This window comes from Passer montanus, unplaced genomic scaffold, assembly GCF_014805655.1.
Source record: "Passer montanus isolate IOZ18808 unplaced genomic scaffold, ASM1480565v1 scaffold18, whole genome shotgun sequence".
NCBI lineage: Eukaryota > Metazoa > Chordata > Aves > Passeriformes > Passeridae > Passer > Passer montanus.
Window position 1 is genome coordinate 15236160 of NW_024365381.1, and position 14199 is coordinate 15250358.

The 14199-nt window shown below is 48.0% G+C and overlaps 1 protein-coding gene across 1 annotated transcript; it reads right to left on the reverse strand.

Moving 5' to 3' along the window:
• Window positions 1-1051: 1051 nt before the first annotated feature.
• NKX2-8 (NK2 homeobox 8) lies at window positions 1052-2809 on the reverse strand. The gene is made up of 2 exons (XM_039704935.1): window positions 2644-2809; window positions 1052-1572 (listed from the first exon to the last, which is right to left on the reverse strand). Exons 1-2 carry the CDS (start codon window positions 2807-2809, stop codon window positions 1052-1054), a joined length of 687 nt encoding a protein of 228 aa, XP_039560869.1.
• Between the last annotated feature and the right edge of the window lie 11390 nt (window positions 2810-14199).

The following is a 14199-nucleotide window of genomic DNA, read 5'->3' on the forward strand; positions in this document are numbered from 1 at the left end:
GAGCCTCCCGCACCGAGGGCACAGGCGACACCGAGCCGCCCAGGTGGAGGGTGCGAAGCCCTGGGTAAGGCAGGGCTGGGAGGAGAGCCACTCTGGCAGGGGAGGCGGCCGAAATCACTCACGGAAACTGGTGCGTGCCTTTGGTCGCCTCCTCATCCGCGACGGCAGCACCTCCCAGCTTCGCTCTCCGTGGGTTCTCCGGGATGTGTAGGCAGCACATCACATCCCAGAGGCATACCGAGTCCAAAATTTTCCCCTTCTAGGGAAAAAAAAAAATTAAAAATATATAATAAAATCCCCACTTAAATATCTTCTGCGGATCCTTTTCCGTCGACACCTTTTCCTCGGCGGCCACGTTGTCTGCATCAGTCCCCGTGGGGTCTTTGCCCCAAATATTCCCTCAGCGTTCATGGTCCGCAGGTCCCGTCAGAGGGATGGAAGCAGCCGGTCTAGTCCATATTTCAAGAACCTGGATTTAGCTTTGTAGGGAGTTTTAGGGTTTTCCCCACTGGCGGTTGGCAGATAATACATATTATTATTTTCACCCCAAAGCAATAAAAGCAATAGTTTATCAAGTAGTTTCAAAACATAATTTTCTTGGCTATCCTTCCCCAGTCGAAATTTGGAACGGTTTCAGGCTAACGGAAAGATTGGCTTAATTCTGGATCCTGCATTAGTGCCTCTATGGAAGACATCGCCGCTTAAAAGCAAAGTCGTGGGAGCGGGAGTCGCTAGAGCGGGAGACTCTGGGCTCACGCTTCCCGTAGGAATTATGACAGCTTTTACAGTGAGATGCTTGCTGCAAAATTTATTTGCCATTTACCGGCTCATATGCATAAAATAAAAGAACTTGAAAGTCAAATTCGACTGGAGATATTGAGACAAGTATTTAAGATTTTATAGCACAGGAGGCAATCCTACGAAACAGTCCCAATCGTCAAAACTACACTTCTCCGCCGGGAAAAATTTATTTGCCAAAAATCATTTTATTAGTCACTGGAAGAGTCAGCTATTTTAAAGTACACTAGGTCGCTAGGATGATCATTAATTTTTAACAAGGCATCTCTCGAACAGGAGGAGGAGGAGGAGCGGAGGTTTTACAAAATTCGCGCCTCACGCGGCATCCTCGCCCTCGGGTGAGGCCGGTGCAGGGGAGCGTGGCCCCGGCCAGCTCGTCCCGGCCTGCCGCCGCCCGGAGCCGCGCTCCGCCGCCCGGCCCGCCCGCGCCGTGCCGCACCAGCACCGGCACCACCACCCGGCGCAGCAGGGCGGGCGGGCGCGCCTGGGGGCTGCCGGGGCCCTCGCTTCGCGCCCGCTTCATCTTGTAGCGGTGGTTCTGGAACCAGATCTTCACCTGCGTGGGGGTGAGGCTGAGCAGCCGGGCCAGCTGCTCCCGCTCCGGCGCCGACAGGTACCGCTGCTGCCGGAACCGCCGCTCCAACTCCAGCGTCTGCGCCTTGGAGAAGAGCACCCGCCGCTTCTTCTTCTTCTCCTCGGCCTCCGAGCCGCGGGCGGGGAGCGACCTTTGGGTGGAGTCGGGCAAGCTCATCTCCGGGCCGCTCTCGTCGGAAGCTGGGGACAGCGAGTGGGTTAGAGAGAGGGAGCAGCCGGGAGCGCGGCAGGCATCGAGGAGGCCGCCGAGAGCTGAAACGCCTCTCGCAGGGAGAGCCCCGTCTGTCTGCCGGGCCGGATTAATCCCAACAGTCAGCGAGAAATGCGAGCTAACCCCGCGAACACATTAAATATAGCCCACGGAACGGAGCGGCTGTCGTCCGGGCTGGGACCCGCTTTTCCCCGCCGGCAGTGCCAGCAGGGGCACGGCCGCTTCGCCGCGCAGAGCCCGGGGATTGCGGGCTGCCAGCAGCGCTTTCCCTGGGTACTGAAACAGGATATGGGGATCCCCGCTCCTTTCTTAACTGCTTTTCGCTCGCCGCTCCATTACCTCAATATTTAACCTATTCCAGGGGTGTTCCCGCACCCATTCGAAGGATGATATCCCCCCGCGCACCCTGTATACACAGTTATACAATAAACACCGTATATCTGTGGCACGATTAATGTGTGCGAGGTGCGACCAATACGCTACACAGCTGGGTTTGCGGGCTGGAGCCTGGCTGCCGCAGGTGCGTGGGTCTGGGCGGGGGCGCGCAGGGCGCTCCGCGGCAGCTCGGGGAGGCGAGGCACGGCGTGCTCAGCTTTCCTCTGCAGAGCGTGGGGTGGCCTCAGACCCTTCAGCACAAAAAATACAGAATTTCTTGCAACAGTGAAACGGGGGTAAAAAAACTAATCCGGGAAGCAGGCTTAAACGATAAGCGCACAGAGAGATGCGAACACAACCTAAGATTTTGGTTTTTGCCGTAGCTAGGAATATGCTCTGATCTAAAACCCCAAAAAGCCTCCCAAAATAACCCACAACAAAAACCAAACCAACTTTTCTGTCCTAGGATGATGCCCGGGACATTTCTGCTGGTTCGTTGCTGTAATTCAGCAATATTTTATAAAATTCCCAGCCTGGATTCCCTCGATCCTGTAGGCTAGGTACACTGTCAATTCGCTGCTTCGCATCTTCGTCAAAAGAATGGGGGGAAACAAATAAAAGATAATTCTGCGGAGGTGGCGAATTCCTGTTCGTTTTATACTCACAGGGATAGTGATTTCTGTCTGTTTCTATCCACCCTCGATACGGCGAGCCGGTGTAGTTCTCCGCTGAGTGGCGATGGTCAGAGGCTTGCTTTATGCTATTAGCATCCTGCTCTGGTAAATCCAAAATGCTCCTCACTGTAAAACTGATCCTCCCAGATGTGGCCATGGTAGGTTGTGCACACACCCCCCAAAAAATATCACCCCAAACCGAACGTCCTTCCTTAAAAGCTGAGAGGAAAGGATTGCGTCCAGTTACTGGGGAATCTCTCGGCTCAAGAGGACCTTCCTTTCCATCGCCACCTAACCCCAAATATTAGTGTCGTTTACAGAGGTGTCCTGTTTATATAAACAGTCCTCCCCACTGCAAACACTGCCTGCTTTCAAACCGTCCCTGTCTATAGGATGCTAAGTACCTGAATTAGTCAAGTGCTAAAGCCCTAATGGGAGTAGGTGTAACCCCCCCTCCCGCCACCCCCATGAGAGAATAACCCGTTACCTCCCAAAGACAGCAGGAAACAGGCGTCATCATTACATATTCTGTCTGATTAGCCAAAAGTGGGGACAGATAATGGTAATTGTTAGCAGTGAATAACATCTTGGGTGGCATGTGGATGACCAACAACCACCCCCCTCCATCCGCCACCGAAGCCACCAGCGTCCCTTCTATCCGCAGACAAAGTGAATCCTCCCAGGACATCCGCAGAGCATGCCGAGAGCCCCCTCCCCATTTTTCCCTCTTTATTCCCCCCCCCATTGCCTTTTTTTTTAAATCTGGAAGGAATTTAAGTAGTTATTTGTTTTATTTGCCTGGCTGTTTGTACTGCTACCTCAAATTCCCTTCTTTTTGTTGGCAGATTTGCTACCCTCAACCGGGCATTTTTCACACCTCGACTGGGCTCTCGGCGGGGAAGGCTGGCGGGTGTGTGCCTTAAGGAATAGGATCTCTGGGATGGGGTTTTTGCGTTTCTTGGGCATGGTAGATGGAAGATTTTCCATCATTCACCTGTTTCTCGAGAAAGATGATAGCGGGAGCTTGGTATACTCGGCCTCTAAGGAAGAGTCAGGAGGGGGTAGAGGTGATTTTTAAAAAAAAAAATTTTAAATCACCAGTTTGCGTTGTACTAACCCAGGGAATAACCCATCGGGCGCGGTGTGTGAGTGACTGAAACGACTCCAGCTGGGGAGGGGGAGAAAAGATCAAACACGGCGCGTCTGTTTATCCTTGCCGTCGCTGCCGACGGCCTCTTCATCTGCCGAAAGCGGCAGCAAACGAAGCCGAGGGCCGGCGCCCCCCGGAGCAGGGTGCGGACACTGTCTGGGCACGGTTCGGGGCTGCAGCTCCGCGGGACCAGCACCTTCTCTCAGCTTCACCTCCCCTCATCCTTTCACCGGGCGGCTCTGTCCCCTCGCGAAGCTGCGGCCGGGCTTTGCCCATCCTCGGCGGCCGCCGAGGACTTAAAGAAAATACGATACAGAAACAAGGAGTCCAGCGTGCCGTTCAAACGCCAGCCCGCGGAGACAGGGCTCGGTGCCAGCTGCAGGGCAGCGGTAGAAGTGACCGATGGGGGCGATGTTTCACGCGGGTGGCAGCGTGGCTCACGCCGAGGCACCGCCGAGGGCGGAGGCGGGACGCGCTCCTTCCCCAGAGCTCCCGCCCGTTCCGCGGCGGGCACCGGCGCACGCCCCGGCGAGCAGGGCGAGGCCAGTCCGGCTGGATGGAGAGAAGCCTGGAGAGAAGGAGACACCCAGGCTCTCCCCAGCAGATCAGCTCTCCTCTGAACGCGGGCCGAGGCGCTCACAGCTCGTCCCCCACGGGGGAACGTCGCGGAACCCTGTGGCGATGCGCCGCGGGCCCGCAAAGGGAAACACATACACGCGGAGATACTCTTCTCTCCGGCCGCTTTGTCCGTTCTTATTTCCCTGTCCAAACAGGCATCTATGAGCTATTGTGTATAGATTATATCTATCCAGCCCCTCTCTCGTCCCCAAGACCTGCTGCCCGCGTGCCCCCGGCCGCCCCTCCCCGCCCTGCTCCGGGCGTCGCCTCTGGGAGCAGCTACAATTCTGGGGAAAATGTCAATGGGCAATAACGGCAAGGGAGAAGTGAGATTTATATCGGCGAGATTTGTGGGCGAGATGAACGGGGCACAAGGCTTCATTTGGCCACCTTCCCGCATATTTCTTCGGGACTGGACAGGCTCCATATAAACGATTCCCAGGCCGTGATTACTGCAGCCACCTATCAAGCGTGCCTGGTGACAGTAGTTATCTCCCAGCTCCGAGCACAGCCTCCCAGCCGTCCTGGGTGGTCGGAGCGAGGGGAGCACAAATACATGCCAACTGCTAGGCCGTGAACAAAAGGGAAATGTAGCCCTATGTCCCGGACCTGTTGGAAGCATTTGTTCCAGTCAAGATTTTGCATTTGTTCAGATCTGGAATAATAGGTGATTGACGCCTTCCCACAATGTGCTTTAACTCTCCGGGATAAATCGGAGCTTGTTCCTTGTTGTCATGGTTTTCAATAGGGTTCAATGGGATTGAACCACTATCGACTCTGCTTTACGTCTCCGGCAGCCCCGTCCATACAAATTTATTAGTTACGTCTTTTTAAATGAGATTAAATTGAAACGACGTGTCCGTCCTCGGCGGAGCGGCTACTGCCGCGGTCGCCCCTGTGTCCCCTTCGGCCCCGACAGCCCGTGTCACCGCGGGGGCAGCCCAGGCCCGGGGGGGACAGGGGGCACGGCCCCCCTGCCAGGTACGGCCGCGCTCACCTGCCCGGCCCGGCCGGCAGCGCCAACGCCGCCCCGCGCTCCCGAGCGCCCCGGCTATAAAAGGCCACCGAAAGCAATTATTAATATCTTGACCCCACAGGCAAATATTTGCTGAATGCCTGCGCGGGAGAGGAGCTTCGGGAGGGTCGACCAGAGCAGGGGAGGGGGCCGGGGTTCAGAGCGCCACAAACTTATACAGTATCCGAGGTGGCTCTTAAGAGGAGTTTGCCAAGGACACTCGAAAGAAAGTGCAAAAACTTTGCAAGGAAAAAAAGTCAGGATGAGAGAAAGAGACTCTACTTCAGTGACCTCTCTTAGCCTTTTAATCTATTTAACATCCTAAGCCCACACTGATGTGTAGAAATAAGTAAATGGTACTCTTCAAGCCTTAAGAGCTCTTCAGCGTCAAATATTTGCACTTACTCTTAGAGTTTTTTCTCAAATAGCACAAGACACATTCCCCTTGGACGAGCCGAGCTGTCTAAATATACCTACGCATTGTTATCTGCGGGAAACGGTTTGCTTCAAAGGCAGAACGTAATAACCTGAAATGTTTCATCTCTTGGTTTGCTTGAGACAGACTTGGACGCTTTTCAGCTCTGGCTGCCCGGCCTCGTTCGGGGTTTGCGGGTTCAGGTTTCACTCTCTCCCGCCGGGCTCCCGCGTGTCTGCCCACGGGACCCTGGACCTGCGGTTCCCGTGGGGAGGAATCCTCGGGCAGAGAGGTGCGCTTGCCGCTCACCTCCCTGTTCCGGCCGCTTCGGCGGGCGTCCTCGGCATCCCACCGAGAGCGACCCCGACGGTATCCACGGGGAAGAGACGGGGCGATCGTTTCTCCGGGGCTGTGGGAAGTACACGGCAGGGCCCACGCGTGAGCTCCGCCCGCAGATGCGGTGGGGTCCTGCGGCAGGATCCGCCCCGCGGTGCGGGCCCGTCTCTGCGGGCCCACGGGGTGAGACCTTGCTGCCTCCGTGGGCCAGTAGGCGATGGCTGCGTGTGCCCGACCACAGCTCCAGATAAATCCACAGAAACACTTGGCTCTCCCTCGCCCATTTAATAAATTTTCACCTTTCCAAGGAGGTTTTTTTTTTTTTTTTTTTTTTTTTTTTTAATCTTTGCTTGTTTTCTCACTGCACGCAGCGCGCTTTTCAGCTCATCCGCCTGCGGCTCATGCGAGGCGGGGTGGGAGGGCCAGGAGCCCGGGGCCCGGCCGTGTCCCACAGCCGCTGCGGCACACCAGGTGGGGTGCGGTGGCCGTGGGGCCCCGTAGGGACACCGGCGGAGATAACCCTGCAGCGGGGGCCGGGCTGCTCCCGGCGAGCCCAGGCCTCGGAGGACGGCGCAGTTTCCTGCCCGAGAGGCGGCCCGGCCCGCTGAGGGCATCCCGGGGCCCCGCCGGACCGTCCCGTCGCGGCTCTCCCCGCGCCCTTGCCCGGCGCCCCTCCTCACCAGCCCCCGCTGCAAAAACACCTCCGACCACCTCAGAAAATAGCGGCTTTTTCTATAATTCCTTTTTTTTTTTTTTCCTTCCTACTTGAATGGGTTCATTTACTGTGCTCAGTGGAGGATTGCAAAGCAGATTGACCAAATCGATGTATGTGAGAGGTAGAAATCAAGTATTGACCAAATCGATGAATGTGAGATGTAGAAATCAAGTATTTTCCTACACCAGTTGATCGTCCCTACACTTCCACAGAGGAGGAGAGAAAGGGGAAAAAAAAAAGGGAAAAAAATATTATCAACACAGAGACTGTCTTTCTCTGATTGGTGTAGTCCTGGCTTTAAGGAGGAACTCTCCACAGTGTATCTGCAGGGGTGTTAAATACAATACACTGAAGTGACTGAATGAAAACCTGACCTCACAGAATTTAGTGTGAATTTTAGAATTTATTTTAAAACAGGCAAAATTCCATCTGTTGTGTAAAAACCGAAGAATTCTTTACTTCTTTTTTACCAATAATGAACTTTCCCATAACTTTGCACCCTCTTCCTTCATAATCTGAAAATAGTATCTTTTATCTTTCTCTCTCAACTACAAACCAGCTTTAGATGTTGAAAATTAATATAACCTCTTATTTGTCTTTTTGCTTTGCAGCTGATACTCATTGTAATACACTTTCTAGTTAGGGTAAGACTGTGGAAGACATGGAATATACCCTACAGGAAAACTGGTTTCTATGTATTTCTGTGTGTTGTATTTGTGTCTCTTTCCTTGTAGAATAATGAAATTTGCTGTGTACATTTCTTGATACATCTGAACTACCTGCACCAGGTCCTTTATTTATCTTTTTTTAAATGACTATTCCTAATTTTAAGTACCTAAACACATCGACTTTAACTTATTAAAGACTACAACAAACAAAATAATCTTTCTTTTGTGGCCAATTTTGAACATGCTTATTCTCTGGTGCACTAACTCCCAGCCCATGGAAATCATGAACCCCTTTCCTATCAGTATTATTTTGCCGCGTTTTTTTTGTTTTGCTTTGTGGTTGCTTGTTGTCGTGGTTTTTTTTTTTTTTTTTCCTTTCATTTTTCCCCCAGAGCTTCTTAATTTAAATTAAATAATAATTATTAAATCTGATATGTGCAAAGCATGCTATCCAAGACTTAGACTTTTTATGAAGCCCTCCATTCTTCATTCTGCGTTTAAACAAGAGACTTTGCTCCTTGAAACAGGGATCTCCCACAGCAGTGCAGGATTCAGGATTCAGTTTTTCATTTGCTCTGTGTGATCATCCCAGAGAAATTATTTTTCAAGTTGATTGAAAGAAAAGCAGCAAGAGACAACACCCCCCCTTGCTCTGTAAGTTGGTTTGGAACTAGTTTGTGCTGAGCCAAACTGAGCTACCCCGCTGCTTGTGCTTTCCTTCCTTTGGGCTCCTTGGAGCTCAGCTCCCAGGAAAGACTGAGGGGATGGGGCTTTTGCTTCTCACTGAGGTTATTTGGCTAGTAAAACTGCAGCAGTTGCTCTGCTGCTGGCTGGAGTTCGAGCTTGGTACCTATCGCCTCTGCAATTCCTTTTGTCTCTTTGCTCAGTTTTTATCCTGCACTCTCAGCCTTCATGGGATGTACAGAGAGGCTGGAGCAGGTTCCAGCTGAGGGGTAAAGCACGCCCAATCTGGGGCCCAGATTCAGCTCGTATCTGGAACATGAGGCATCTTCTCCTTCCTGTGTAACACACCTGTGTAAGATGCTCAGGCTCCCGGGTGGAAATGATTCATCTGGAGCTCAGGACCAGCCAGTGGCTTCAATGACCTTGAAAGGGGCACTCTCAGGCAGAGGCAGAGACCCTGACCCAGATACACCTTGCATTTAGGCATCTAACCACTCTTTGCTTCACAGGGAATTAGGTGCCTAAAGCCTCTTGAGAATCTGCCTCCAAAACTGAAGTGGATGCTGCTGGGAAAATGGGGTGAGTGGTGAGACAGAAGGAAAGTCCTTAACCAGTTATTGAGAAGCTGCAATGGAGGAGAAAAGTTTCCTTGGGAAAAGCTCTCCTGCTGACCAATGCCATCACATTCAACAGACCTTCATAATGACAAAAGGCATTTTGTGCTTTGGATTGTTTAGAAGGATATATACTCGATTTCAATGTGTAATTCCTTGTTCTACACTGCATTGTATCGCTTACATTTTAAAGTAGTCACTAAGTGCTGATAAATATCCTCTGTTAGTTAAATTCTACTGAATTATTAGAATGAAATAAGCAGCTAAAATTGCAGAATTCTAAAGGGTCACTTTATAATTTTCATACGGCTTTATTTTCTTGCTCTGGGACTTGTCAAGTCACCAGAAGGTTGGGTACACACTGATGGACTGGCCATCACATCAGCAGGGCTGCTGCTGTGTCAAGAACATGTTTCCAATTTGTGAGCCAAAAACATGGGATTTTTCTCAAGCCACACACACAAACCTTCTGTGACCATAATGGGGATTGAGGCATTTGACCATCTATTAAATTTGATTTAAGCTTTTTTTTCCCCCCCCAGATTTCAGGCAGAAAATAAGATAGCCTTGTGCTTTGTGAAATTATGCTAAAAAACCACTTGTAGATCTCAGCAGAAAATGTTTAGGAAAAGGTATCTCATGGCTGTTTCCTGAACTGAAAGATGTGTTCCTGATGCTGCAGGTAAAAAGATATGAGTACAGAAATTCTATTTTAAAATTGAAGTTTCTTATCACTCTTAGGCTGAATTTTCCCTATTGTTTACACACTGATGACTACAGCAGCCTTTAAAATACAGGAGAGTAAAATAACTCTGCTGACTTCACGTGCAGTTAGCCGAGTGAAGCTGTGGTGGCTTGGGCATGCCACATAGTGAGTGGCAGAGAGGTTTTGGCTGTACAAATTACCACGAGGCAGTTTATAGGGGAGTCACGTCCAGGGCATAGCAATAAAATCAACTTTTATATTTAATTGTACATGGGCCAAAGTCCAAATGCAAATGTCTTCATTTCCATGTAATTAAAAATCAGATTATGATTTTTTTTTCAAGTTTTTTATGACTTGGTGTTCAGCTGGTTTTTTGCTCCTGCAAATGTATGTTGTAAAAAAGATTGCTCCCTCAGGTTTGTGCAGCAAGAAGCTACAGTTTATTTTCACTTACAACAAGCTCCACACATGTAATTCTCTATATTTTATGCATGTACATGTATACACACTTTTGATACTCAGTATTTAACATAATATTGGTCTTCCTATCTCACAGTTGATGATTCTTCTTCTTTTCTTCCTCAGTGTCTGTCTCCACAGCTATCTTGGTTTTCTTCTCTCAACCCATGATTTAGCTCTTTTTTCCCTTATTTTTGCCCTCTCCACAGTTTATGTTTGAAAGATTATTTGTAGTCATTTTCTGACAATAACATGAAGTACTGAACATCCTCTGCAGTAATTCTCTATCCTGTCACACTTTCTTAAATGCCATTAATAATTTTCCTGTCTTGTACCAGAAACACTGTGGTCAGCAGAAGTAGGGAAGCCATCCTCCCCCCATGCTTGGCACTGGTGAGGCCACACCTCAAATCCTGTGCCCAGTTTTGGGTCCCTCACTAAACAAGAAGGACACTGAGGTGCTGGAATGAGTTCAGAGAAGGGCAACAGAGCTGGGGAGCAAGACTGATGAGAAGCAGTGGAGGGAATGCATATAACTCTCTACAACCACCTGAAAGGAGGTCACAGCGACCTGGACATCTGTCTCTTCTCACAAGTAACAAGTAATAGGACAAGAGGAAGTGGCCTCAAGTTGCACCAGAGGACTTTTAGACTGGATATTAGGAAAGTAACTTTAATGAAAGGATTGTCAAGCAATGGAACAGTATGCCCAGGGAAGTGTTGGAGTCACCATCCCTGGAGGTATTTAGAAGATGTAGATGCAGCAGTGAGGGACATGGTTTAATGGTGGCCTTGGTAGTGCTGGAGCAATGGTTGGACCCGATGACCTTAGAGCTCTTTTCCAAACGAAATAATCGAAACTGAGCAGCCAAGCTTTAAAAGATCTGGTCCTCATTTTGCTCTCATGTTATATAAATGTAGCCCCAAAGGGCAATGAAGACTCCAATGAGGCAGATCTAGTTTGGGGCAGTGGCAGAAATGTAGTAATTTAATTGAAACAAGAAAATCAGTTTATGCAGCTACTTTACATGTAGTATCCCCTCAAGTTATTTTCTCAAATGTTCATTTGCACAGCAATTGTCAAAATCCAGCTTGAGTAATAAAGTAACATGATCCAAAGAAGATGTGCTAGATGAAGATGGAGGAAATTCTCAAATGTACTTTGGTTCTGTCACTTTTATTCCATACGGCTTTGTGCTTCATCAATCTATTTCTTTGCCTTTAAAATAGGATCAGATTCTACTAAATCAGATTTCTCTAACAACTGCTGTAGTTGTATGTGGTGTGATGGCTGGGTGTCCACATAGTGAATTAACTATATAAAATGCCTTAAAAAACTGTAAATAATCGCTTGTATGAGTTTATGGAAACAGGTATTTCATGGAAACATTTGTGTTTCATTCTGGATTTGTGTGTGTCATGCTTTTGTTCAGTGAAGCTATTCAAATGGCTGCAGTTGTCAAGGCAGAGAAATTATGATTCATATGTTGAAACAGCTGCTGCAAGAACATTTCAAAAGAAAAGTTTTTGAGTGTTTTACTCACCTGCAGAGCCAGTGACATCATATTAAGTAACAACTTCCAAAATGTGAGCTGCAGGAGCTCCCATAAAAAAAGCCAGAAGCAATTGCTCATAAAGTTTTTAGCCAGGCACTAGTACTGTTAAAAAAGGAAAAGCTAATTATTACTTATGGGCAGCAATTAACGATATAGATAAATCCAATTTGCTTTCACACCACTTCACCCCCACTTGTCATCACGTTCCTCTCCCAGCACAATTTCATGGCAATGCTCAACTGCTGAGCACACAACCTGCTGCCTTGTGAGAAATTTAACTGTGCGAATACTCACAGACTTGCTTTTTGGGGTTTTTTGACCTTGAGTGGACTTGCATGATGTTTCAGAGTTATGTACTCCCCTTGAGGTTACTGTGAGCAGGGGCAGTGTGCACTGGAGAGCAATTTAATCCTTGTGGGTGTAGAGACAGGGCAGAATCTGACTCTGCTTCATGCCCTACAAAAACAGCCAACAAATCCTCCAGCAGGTTTGTCAGAGAAGATGCCAGCTGAAGCATCAGAAAAATCCTGAACACACAGGCTCAGGAAGCAGGGGGTACAAAAAAGCCAAGGGGCTGAACGAACACACAATAACTAATAGTGAATAAATGACTGCTGACCCTCCCCAACTCTGCCCTCTTTTTCAAGCCGACCCCAGCGTAAAGTTGTACATCATTGTTGTTTTCTTTAGGAGTGTGCACCCAGCTCCACACATACAATTTTAAACTCAACTGAATCATCTGCTAACTTCTCTGCTGACTGATTGTGCGCTGACATCCTTCTTAAATTAAAATACGTGGAATTAATAATGCTGGGGCCCTTGTTTGGGATAATATTTTTGTAGATTTTTGCAGGTCAAAAATACTAACCACTTGAAATACCTAATGGTCAGTTCTGTTTGAGTTAGAGCAGCTTACTTTTCTAGGTACTGCAGCTAAGTGAGAGCTTTCACTGAATTTCTCCAAATTATGATATTCCCCAAATCAGGTTTGTGATTATCCCTTTCTGCCTCCAGACTTGGGCACTGGGTGAATACAAAAACATTTCCAAGATTTTCTCCCTCATATTGCAGTGCTTAAGCCTAGTGACAGGAAGGAAGAATAGTGGATGATTAATTTTAAAACAAAACATTCCTGCCAGCCCTCTGCAGCTAAATGGAAGTTGTGGTGACTATGGAATTTATGGAGAGTATTTCAAAGTGAGATATATTTATCCCATGACAACACTCTACTGCCGTGACATTTTGTGGCATACCTTTAATAATGAGTAAACTTTATATAATAGTTCACACTTTATGGAATTTCTTGCATCATTGAAAAAAAAAAAGCTGCTTTACAGTTTTTGGGGCAGACATATTCAAATTTTTATAAATTTTCTTTTTCTTTTTTTTTTTTTGTCTTCCCTAATATGTTTCCTTTCTCTGTTTTTTTATCCAGTCAGCAAAAACATCTATTGATTAACAATAAAGCTGAAATTTCATCTCACAAAATCACATATATTATGGCCAACATCAAACAGATTTACAGAACTTAAAGTAATGATTAATAGTAATGGTTTTAGAAGGATGACTTTTTCTGTGAATTCAGATGTGTTGCATTGATTTAGTAGGCATTTAAGGTTAAACAGTCAACATAAGATTGCATGATCCATATTTAATCTGATAAATATTTTACATTTCTTTACAGCAGCAGCTGGTTTATTTTATGTATTTAACCAAAGAAGTACTCTGTAAAGCTATTCTGTGCTTTGGTCCATAATAAATGTTTTCTTTAGAGTAGGGAAAAGTTCAGCTGTGCTCACACAGTTACATTATGCATGCTTTCCTGCTGTACCACGGGGGGGAATTGCATTTGCAAACAGAAAATAAAAATGGAATGGCAGAGGGGAAAAAAAAGCAAACATTCTTTTTAGCGCCTGTCTCGCAGACACATCTCAAAACACTAAAGGGAAATGATTGAAAAAACAGTGTTAGCACTGATTCCTGAGGAATCAGCGACTAGCACCCAGCCGGGGGTGCTGAGCGCGGTGTGTCCCGCCGGAGCGCAGGGAGGGAAGGTGCCAGCTCAAAGAGCGACCACCCAAAGTGGCGCAGCTCGCACTGAGCAGGCACACAGACCTGTACCAGTTGACCTCAGCCTGTGACCAGCAGAGGAAAGAGTCACTAACTCAGAAAGGTGACTTGGGCTCCGCTCTTTAATGGCTTTGTAAATCAGGATAAGCACCTTATAATGAATGCAAAAACTTTCTCGGTAACCAAGTGCGACTGAGATGGGATTGGGAGGCTGGGGCACTCCTAGGAGCAAACCTCTAGCAGCATGCAGAGCCCAGCTGCTCTTTTTGTACAGTACTGCCCAAAGGGCCGTGCAGCAAAGCCAGGCTGCTAGGCAGTATTGCAGCACTGGGTTTAAAAGTGTACATCTGCACCTTCTGATTGCTTAGGTCACCAAAATCAGCAGCCTCAAAATATCCCATCAGGACTTTTTGAGTGGAGATGGAAAACTATGTAATTCTTACAGTGGCAGCAAGACAGCAAGGAGATGTATTTTAACGTTCACAAAATCAGTACTTAAGTTTTCCTGGACCTAGAAAGTCTTTTGTGCCACTGGATGATC

Excerpts from the sequence above, each read along its gene's own strand:
- NKX2-8 (XM_039704935.1), bottom strand. The coding sequence starts at position 2,809 with ATGGCCACATCTGGGAGGATCAGTTTTACAGTGAGGAGCATTTTGGAT. Across the intron at positions 1,573-2,643 it reads AGACAGAAATCACTATCCCT|CTTCCGACGAGAGCGGCCCG; the intron begins GTGAGTATAAAA and ends CGCTGTCCCCAG.